The sequence below is a fragment of the Pleuronectes platessa genome, chromosome 15 (assembly GCF_947347685.1).
Source record: "Pleuronectes platessa chromosome 15, fPlePla1.1, whole genome shotgun sequence".
Classification (NCBI taxonomy): domain Eukaryota; kingdom Metazoa; phylum Chordata; class Actinopteri; order Pleuronectiformes; family Pleuronectidae; genus Pleuronectes; species Pleuronectes platessa.
The window spans coordinates 15,257,438-15,267,309 of NC_070640.1; the positions used below are offsets into that span (position 1 = coordinate 15,257,438).

Here is a 9,872-nt window from a genome sequence, read left to right on the forward strand (position 1 = left end):
ACTGGCTCACAAATATGGCCTCAGCTTTATGGAAAAAAACAGGATGTAAGACTGTAAAAAATAAGAAAAATGTCAGGTGTAAAATTATCCATAAGCTTCATCCTAAATAGTTTAACTTTCTATTGGATGAGGGGAAACAGAATGTCCAGAAACTACACAGATGTACCTGATTTGTATGCTACTTGAATGCAGCAAAAACAAGCTAGAATATACAATTATGACGTAGAACATTTTAAAGTAGAAGTAGCTTTTTTTGGAGGAGGGCCTTAAAGAGAGAGGAGCTAAAACCAAGTGTTTCAAACAGAGGCTTAAAAGAAGAGCTGCAGCAATGGACATGTGAGGAAAGTGATGTTTTTTCTAAAAACAAAATAAGAACATGTTAACCTTCAGCATTGATAACATGAGTATGAGCATAATATGTCTACTGTATTTACTGGATTATTACTTAAGCACGTCTGTGGTTTGTTGCTGGGCAAGTTGCACATCAAAGTGTATTTCCACAGCGTGGCTGAAAACAGCTCCCTGATATGAACCAGAACAGTAATGAAGTTCCCCAAAGCTGAAAGCTAAAATAGCTAAATAGAGTTGAATGGAACCGTAGAGGAGGATGGTAATTTTATATGGATTTGTCACTACAAGGCACCTTCTTCATCGAACAGTCATTCTGACCTTTTGATTGAGCAACGTTTAAAGCAAGGGGTCACTTCAGGATCCGAATAAACCTGATACCCATCACTGTATCCTGTCTTTTAACCCATTTATTCATGAAGAATCTATCAGTAAAGTCTGATAATAAGTTTGTTTGTTAATGAATGATCCGATACATATACTTTCAGGATTTACTCATGACATCCCTTGACTGCGTATAATTACAAATACTGTATCAGTTTTTTGCTTGAGGCGTAGTGCTTCAGAAACCCTGCAACCAAAGATCACTGTACTTCAGAAAACCCAGAAGTCACTTTTCAATAGGAACATTGATCGATCATGAGTTCACCATTTGTATTCGGAAATGCTACGATCTATCCAGTGTGCGCTGATGAAACGGACCCGGACACAGCGGACTGTGTTTGAGAGTTTGCCCTGCAGCGGGCTGGGGAGACACGACGCCTCAGCATGGATCTTGTGACACAGTACCCAACAGTGCTCCCCAACCCCAGAATTAGGTTTCTAGTTTGAATTCCAAGGGGGTTTTCGTTATGGCATGGCAAAACAAGCTTTACTGTCAAATAAAATCTCACTTATAAATATGATCACACTGAGAGTGAGAGCACCTGTTTTAAAATATGAATGATGCCAGGCAGGAAATAAAGGATCCAGCAAATTACTTCTCATATAGTAATAACACTTCTTAAAAGGAGTATATTCACATATATACAACAGTATTGTATATATATATATATATATATATCATATAAATATAAAATGATATGATTATACCATTTTAAAAACTTGGTAACTAGGGGAGTCCAACAGTCTGAGACCAAGTGGCCTCAGACTATTGAACCAGAATGTTTCTAAATAAGTACCCTGGTTATTTTCATGAAGAGAGACGTACCTGATAATGTTCATCTCCCACCGCAGCACAGCTCCGGAGTCACTTCAGTGGCTTCAGTTCACAGAGAGGCCATGTTTTCCTGAAGCCCTGAAGAAAAAACAGCACCAAGATAAACTTCTCTAAGATAGTTTGCTCTGGCAGCTCTGTGATCCCGCCTGCCGCCCTCCCACTCTGACCAGATCAATGCTCAGTCAGTGCTCAACAAACCATCACAACCCGAACCCCTGCCTGGTCTCTCTGTACGAGCACAGATTGAAGATTGGCTGTAAAGAAGTATAAATCCCCCCACGCACTAGAGGTGTCTCCGTTGAGCTGAGTGGCAGCTGAGGAGTCCAGTGAGGGTCCAGGTTAGTCTTACATGTCAGGGTGCGCTAAATATAATTCACGGTGAAGGGAGTGGCTTTGTTGTCACTCTCATGGTGATATGACCCTTGACAGCGTCACACACTGTGGAGCCTTCCCTCAGTGCTGCAGTCTGGGTAACTGCCTGTTGAAGAAGTGACACCCCAGTTACATAGGGTGGTATCATTAATTCTGTAACTCAATGTTTCCAGTTCCATTTCCCGTGTTGCTCTGGTGCAGACCACAGAACAGTGGTGGAAAGTTATAAAGTACATTTACTTAATTGTAACTAAATATAACTGTTTTGAACTTTACTTATTTCAGTTGGTCCTGAACTCTGCATTATTTGACAGTTTTTCTATTTCACATATTTGTATCCCACATGCATAATATATGATTAGCTCTAAGATATGCTGCATTGCTACAGATTTCAAAGTCACAATATGTAAAGATGGATTAAACTGCCACCAGGAGCAGCAACTACCTAAATGCAGTGTAAACATAAATGCATCATGTAACAAATATTCATATATCTAATGTGTTTAATAAGCTATAGCTGAAAAGGTAGACTACCTCATAATGGTACACTTTATACTATATTTCACTGGAGGGCTGACGGTGGTTCAGCGGGCAGAGCAGGTTGGCTGCTGGTTCCTGTGTTGGTGGTTTGATCCCCTGGAACCTAGTTCGAGTCATTCAAGACATTCAATGTAAAAAAAAAAAAAAAAAAGCCACAACACAAAGAGCAAAGTTATACTAAACTTCATTTAAGTGTTATATATCGTGCATTTTACATGTTTTTCCACCACAAATATAGAACAGCTAATGTCACCAGTTACTTACATTCATAAAAATCCCTCAAATCAGATCTACATATACCTAACTACTTTTTCTACTGTTTATACCCAACAGTATAAAAAGTTTACGTTCCAATGCTGCTTACACATGCACTCAAAAAGCTAAATTGTTTACCAGCTTAAAAAAATTACTTCAATTTGTAACTCACAAACCAACTTTATTATTCTATGTGTTGCCAATTTAAGTATTATTTAAAGTTGGTCATATCCTTTTCTCATTTCCGTGTTAAAAATGTTCCATTATTAAATATAATATACTAATATACTGGAAATATTTATACTAATTGAGACTATTTTGAATGATTGGTATTTAAGACACATTTTTCTGCCAATACGTACTTACTCTTATTTAAATAACATTTGTATTCAGGAATTTTTATGTATTTTTAATCACACTTTGTTGTAGGTGACCGCCCTAACATTTCAGGATGAACCAAGTTGAACCAGGTGAACCTCCCCATGATGAAACATTTAAAGAAGGCAGGACTAAAATAGTAGAAATTTAGTCACAGTCACATGAGTATTTGAATGGAGGGAATTCACTCCGAGCCTTGTAGGTGGCGTGCGTTGACACTTGCCTTAAAAAGAGAAATGCCCTCTTGCCAGGTCAAGACAGGTCCAGCTGTCCCCTGGGTCAACCATTGTCACCCACACACTGACCCCTTAGGTAGCGAGTCTATTGATAACCCCCAATACTCTGCACTCTGGCCTCCAGAGGTAGAACTTAATCAGCCTGAGATGTTTCCTCACAGGTGCCACCATGACTCAGAGTGGATGGCACGTCTAAAGATGGCGACGGTGCCACTAGACGTGTAATAAAGCTTTATTCACAGTTCGTCCACCTTTCCCCCCCCCCACACACACTGACGACAGCTGAGAAGAATCACAAAGTGGCACCGCTGTGACCACAACTTAATTTGCTCCCACGGATACAACAACTGCTGCTCTCTGGTGACTTATGGTGTCACATTAAACATCTCAACTTAGTCAGGAAATCCTGTGACAATGTACCAGAGCTATTGGGGTCAATTGTGTGTTCCTGTATGTGTTCCCGTCTCAGTTTGAATTTCAATTTGGTCGGAAACAGAAAATTACACAATTACACAAACAAATGTCTGTTGATTTTATCTGTGTATTGACAATATTCAAACATCCAGCTATAAAATGAATGAATTGAAATAAAATGTTTAGTTTTTTTTCTGAAGTCATTACTTTGTGTATAGAGGAGTCATTAAACCATCAAAAATCTCTATTAAACAAAACATACAATATCATATAATTTAACATTTATATAATACAACACATTTTCCATGTATTAGTAAATCATCTTACTTATAACAGCTGAAAAAACGATAACAATTGTGATGATTGATGTAAAAAACAGAATATTATAAATTAAATGATCAGGTGTACATTGTATTTTCAGCAGATGAAATTTAAATTTAATATTTTCATTTCAAGACCAAAAGCCTTCATCAAAATCAAAGTGTCATACAGCCAATGTCAATTAAAGCCTGATGTGGTCAGCTGCAACAATGCTTTTAGAAAAGATTATTGTAATTATTCTCTATTCTCTATCATTCTTTATTTGGCCAAACACCAATTACCAAAGCTATTATATCATGTTACATTATATTGTTGTTGGTGTCAGTGCAGCTCTTTAGAGTGACTTTGGTTTTTTCTCACATATCAGTGTGTTTGTTCTGCACAGCCAGTGAGAATGTCTGGTGCACACTGATGTGAATTTGGCCGTGTGAAGATAATGGCTGTGAATTCTAGGTAGTTTTTATGTATCTTCCTCATGAGTTAATTCTGTCTGTCACTTTCCTTGGTGCAGATATGATCTATACGATCTACGTGTTTTGTTAGAGTGAGCAGAGTTTTTGTTGGATCCAGGCCCCCATAGTTGAGTCTCCAGCATTGTGCAGATGCTTACTGCAGACCTTCCCCACCAAGAAGAACACCTCTGCAATGTTGAGCAGGATGCACACCCCGGACGCAGCCAACATGAACACAGTGAAGACCGTCTTCTCCGTGGGCCTCGACACGAAGCAGTCCACCGTGTTGGGACATGGGTACGAGTCGCACTTCACCAGCCTGATCATCTTGTAACCAGGGTAGATCATGTAAAACAAGTACATAAAGATGACCTCGAGGACAATGCGGAAGAACAAGCTGATGACGTACGTCCACCACAGAGCGCCTGAGATTTTCATCTTCTGGGTCTTTATCTGCTCCAGGTCTTTGGGGTTGGCCCGTCCTGACATTCTGTAGAGCCTCTTGTCAACATGGCGACGGTGGGCCACGTGCATGGCCACCAGCAGCGCGGGAGTGGAGACCAGGATGAGCTGCAGCGCCCACAGGCGGATGTGAGAGATGGGGAAGAAGTGGTCATAGCAGACACTGTTGCAGCCCGGCTGCTGGGTGTTGCAGGTGAAGCCGGACTTCTCATCTCCCCACACGCTCTCTGCCGCCACCACCAGCACCAGGATGCGGAAAATGAAGAGGACAGAGAGCCAGATGCGACCGATGCCGGTGGAGTGTCTGTTCACACCACTGATGACCGAGTAAAATGATGCCCAGTTCATCTTTGGTTCTGGGTCTGATGAAAAACACATGAAAACGTTATCAGGTGAAGGAAGATAATGCTGAATATTATCGCTGAATAAAAGATAATGTAATACGAGACAAACAACCATACAGTAAAATCATTGAGAACGGAGTAAACTGAACAAAAAATGTCCCCATAAAAGTAGCTATAAAGACAAACTAAGAAAAACCAATAAACAGAATTATAAAACATGACTAAATTCAAATAAGCTTCTTCCTTTTTACACTTTCAACAATCATTGTTATCCACAGGTCCAAAGCTCTGAAGTTTAACAGATCTCTAATAATTTATTGTATTTCCTGTAAGTAATTTAGCATTCTATAAATTGTTATCTCTTTATGCCCGTCTGGCAGTTAGAGATGTTTACTCATCATGTTTATCCTCTCTTTAAAATTAACAATCCTTTACCACATACCAGACGTTTCAACATTATTTTATGTAGTGAGCTAACTCGAAGCCAAATTTAGATTTTAAATTATTTATTTCTTCTCGATTTCATTGAAAGCTGTAGTAAAACAATTCCCTCCTGACTGTTTAAACAAAAAGGTTGAATTCTCGACATAAACTTTGTACCGATGGCTTTAGTTATTATCACTGTGTCAATGTGATGAAGAAAAATTGTCCATTTGTATTAAAAGGACTGGACATTAAAAAAAATTGGTAGATTTTTTCTATAATCAAGAAGTACTAGTACATATACACCCGATATATAGTTTTAATGATTCAAAGGACACTCAACGGACACTCGATTGTCACAACAGATTCGAACATGTTTTAAAGAGAGAACATCAGAGCTGAAACAAATAGATGATTAATTGATTAGTTAATTAATAGAAAGTTTTTGATGTTGCAATTTTTATTAAAGGGATTTTCAAGATGAAACAACAAACCTTTCCACTATGAGGATTTTCTTTGTCCACTGTGATATAAAGTTAAATATATTTGGGTTTTGAAGTGTTGATCGCACATAACACGCAATTTGAGAACACAAACTTGGTCCTTTAGAAATTTATTTTTGGCATTTTTCTGATATATTATAAAAGAAACCATCAAGAAATTATTTGTAGATAATTTGAATAAAAAAAAATTATTACATGAATATCTAGTCAGATGACCACCAGAAACTTCACCGAATTTACCAAGAAGTCAATTTAAAATCTGATCAAATATTCAGCAGGATTAGAGTTTCATTATAGTTGGCCAATTAAATCAGATTAGAAATCAGATATTAACAAATAAAGATAAATTACATTAACTGTCTTTTACTCCCTACTTTGTCTTTCCATCAAATAAGTACATTCAAATCTTTACAAATCATTTAAAAAATTTCAAAAACGATTTTATTTCCTCTTTCCCGCTGATGTTTGTCATGTGTCTTCCACATGTTGGCATTTCCAGTGTGATATCGAAGTCAAGGTTGTTACCCGGCTCAGAAGGAGGTGTCAGAGGCATAGGAGGCGACGTAGAGGACAACGCTGACCCACTGCTTTGGCATGGATGTGACTTCAGAGATGAAGAAAGCCTCTCTGCCCGCCCTGGGCAGTTGGCAAGCCATTTAAGAGTGCAACACTGAAGTCAGGCACCATGCGTCATGTGACAGTCGCCATGGGAGAGCATGCCAAGTGGGCATCTGCACCCGACCTAACGGCATCTGTAGCCTGTTACTTTCCTTATCTCAGTTTAGCTAGCATGTTTAATAGAGAGGGATTCATTTGGTTCAGATGGTATTAAAAGTTAAACTCTTTTATTTAGTCAGAAACTCTATTTGGCTCGATAGTCACAGTTTATATTCCTTTTAAATGAATTTCACAAACTCTTCAATGTCATAACAGTAGTGCACAAACTACCCATAAGCACCGAGCAAGCCAGCTGAACACAGTGAAAACAAACTATTTCTTCACAGTGAGAAATAGAAACAACTTACCTTCAGCTGCAGTTTGGAATCAAGTACATCCAGAAACATTTATATTGACAAAAGCAGATTGATATTTTCTTTTTCTTTTTTCAATCTGTAACTGTGAACAAGAGTATCAGAGCACCATGACTTTGCATTGCTAATGATTTCTCTCACACTAGCCACTGCCCTGCACTGGAGAGGTCATATGCTTCTGAGCCGGATATTTGCATACAATAGCCCCTTTTTACCCCGGTCCAAACAAACAGCTTCAGAATTCAGATCAAATGTTTTAATTTCTGCCCGGCTGAGGAATCTGTGTGGGGACTGTGGTCTGTCCCCTTGTCCTCATTGTTCTGTGTCCTGCACAGGAAGTGGAGGATGATTTTGACGCAATGTAACGTAAAACATAAAGGTCTAAAACAAAGAAAGAGCCATAACATCCAAAGATAAGAGGACAAAGGTTTATTATCGTATTAATCAGGCTTTCATCAGGGTTTTCTCCTCCACCGTCACATTAAAATTGTTGCTGCCCACCTAATATTTAACCACTGATTCAAACTGCTAACTCCCAATATTATGGGATCGGGCAGAGTTTTACTAATTTCTATGTACTGTCAGTTGTCATTTTATTTTTTGGGCTGTTTAAATTGTCTTTGTCTGAGCTTTACTTAATCAGAAGCCCACATATAGATCAAGTTCCATTTTACAAGAGACCAGATAATAACATTTTTGCAACCTCATGATAAGGTAGTAACAGCATCTCACATGATATCTCCACAATCAAGTGACAGTATAGTATTGTGTATTTTTATTAATTTCGCAATTTCGAGCAAAACTCCTAAATGTATACAAAAATGTACTACAGTACTATGTCTTTTCAATTACCAATTTAAAATATTATTATGATAACTATATGTACTTTGTGAAATTATGTATTTTGGGAGTCAACATCAAACTTGAGTTCAATAAAATAGGCCAGTTGGTTATCAAAGACACATTGAGTCCTGGTTATGGCCTGGTTTTATATTAGAGATGATGGCATACAACATGATGTCATCGGCATAAAAAGACAGTTGAAAGATAAATATATGAAAATTAAATGGCAAGGGGCCAAGTATTGATTCTTGTGGGACGTCACCTTTATTATCCAGCAGGTTACTTGATTTAAACAAAAAAGTATGATCGGCTACAAAGCGTGAAATTCAGTACAGTTTGGATATTAATAAGTCAAATATTCTGATCAGTGTGACGATAACTTAAATGATAGAAAACATCTTTAAGAAAAACATATATGACGTGAACTTTGACTATAGAGCTTTGCCCATGCCCCATCCACTAACCCGGAGGTTTTATGACCTTTATTGCAGCTAGCCACCAGGTGGCGATCAATTCGATTTGGCTTCACTCTTGTGGAGCCATCATGTCATCCATCTTTTTTAGGAGTCTATGGTTTGTAGAGTCTGCTGTTCCCTGATTCAATTCTGTCTAAAGGAGGACATCTGGGGGACATTAATAGTTACTGCAGCATAACAGCGATGACCGCATTAGAGAGACATTTACTGGAGTGCCACATCTCAGAGCAGATTTCTCAGGAGTGGAACATGTCTGCAGATTTACTAACCCAGTGACGTTCATTATGTTCAGCATCAGACTGTTATTAAAAAGTTATCAGGTCAGTTTTCATTCAAGCATATTTAGTTTCTTCTGTAATTTGTGGCACCATACTTTGAAGCAATTATGTTATTGTTCCACACTGTTACTGTCACTCTTCCTGTTACTTCAGCGCTCGTGCACACTCAGCCTGGTGAACAAAGTCAGGTCAGGTTAACCATCTTAAACTAGAATGCAGGAACACACCTAGTCACACACAGGTGTGTCCGGTTGAGCAGTCACATGGTTCTTATGACACATTCACACATCCACATATACTGCATCGTCTGCGCAGGTGCATGTATGTCATGGGCAAGTTGCTCAAAGATGCAATCTGAGTAAAGTTATTTGCTGTGGAAAGAGTTACACAGTGAAATATTTCCAAATCACCAAAACTTCCACACAATTTACATATAGAGACATGAATAAATCAGACTATCAACAAAGAGAAGCCAGTTTAACATAGGTGAAGTTTACAAGTAACTCCACATGACCGTCAGTCACACAACCACCACATGATCTTTAGATCTAGAATAGGCACTCATATAAATACAAGAGTAAATAAAAAGACAACATAATGAAAACTGCTATATGAGTAAAGGTTATTACCATCGCTATTGTTAGCATTTATTGTTGTTTGCCGATGTGCATCTGGTGCTTTTGTTTAAAATCCTCTATTCATGAGAACAAACCCTGTAACAACCGTTATCCCTGAAAACAAAGGCCAACATGTCCCCCCTCTTTAGGGGTTGCACGCATCTTTTAGTTGTTCAACCTAAAGCATGCTCCTTAAGTTTAACTTGATGAATTAGTAAAAGCCTACACGGTATTTTAACAGAAAAAATGACATATTAAATATCAAATTTACTGTAGTAGACCCGGATTTATCTTTATCTTTTAGATTTATGAGAGCACAAGGCGAAGTAGTAACATTTCCGACAGTACTTGAAAGCAGCA

At 38.3% G+C, this 9,872-nt stretch overlaps 1 protein-coding gene across 1 annotated transcript; it reads right to left on the reverse strand.

The window, feature by feature from the left end:
• Positions 1-4,622: 4,622 nt before the first annotated feature.
• On the reverse strand, positions 4,623-6,820 carry gjb1a (gap junction protein beta 1a). Its single transcript, XM_053442119.1, has 2 exons — positions 6,793-6,820; positions 4,623-5,359 (listed from the first exon to the last, which is right to left on the reverse strand). The coding sequence occupies exons 1-2, from the start codon at positions 6,818-6,820 to the stop codon at positions 4,623-4,625; spliced, it is 765 nt and encodes a 254-aa protein (XP_053298094.1).
• Between the last annotated feature and the right edge of the window lie 3,052 nt (positions 6,821-9,872).

What these genes read in the sequence shown, in the direction of transcription:
- gjb1a (XM_053442119.1), bottom strand. Translation starts at nt 6,820, where the DNA reads ATGCCTCTGACACCTCCTTCTGAGCCGG. An exon ending in GACACCTCCTTCTGAGCCGG is followed by an intron (nt 5,360 to 6,792) that starts GTAACAACCTTG and finishes GTTTTTCATCAG; the next exon opens with ACCCAGAACCAAAGATGAAC.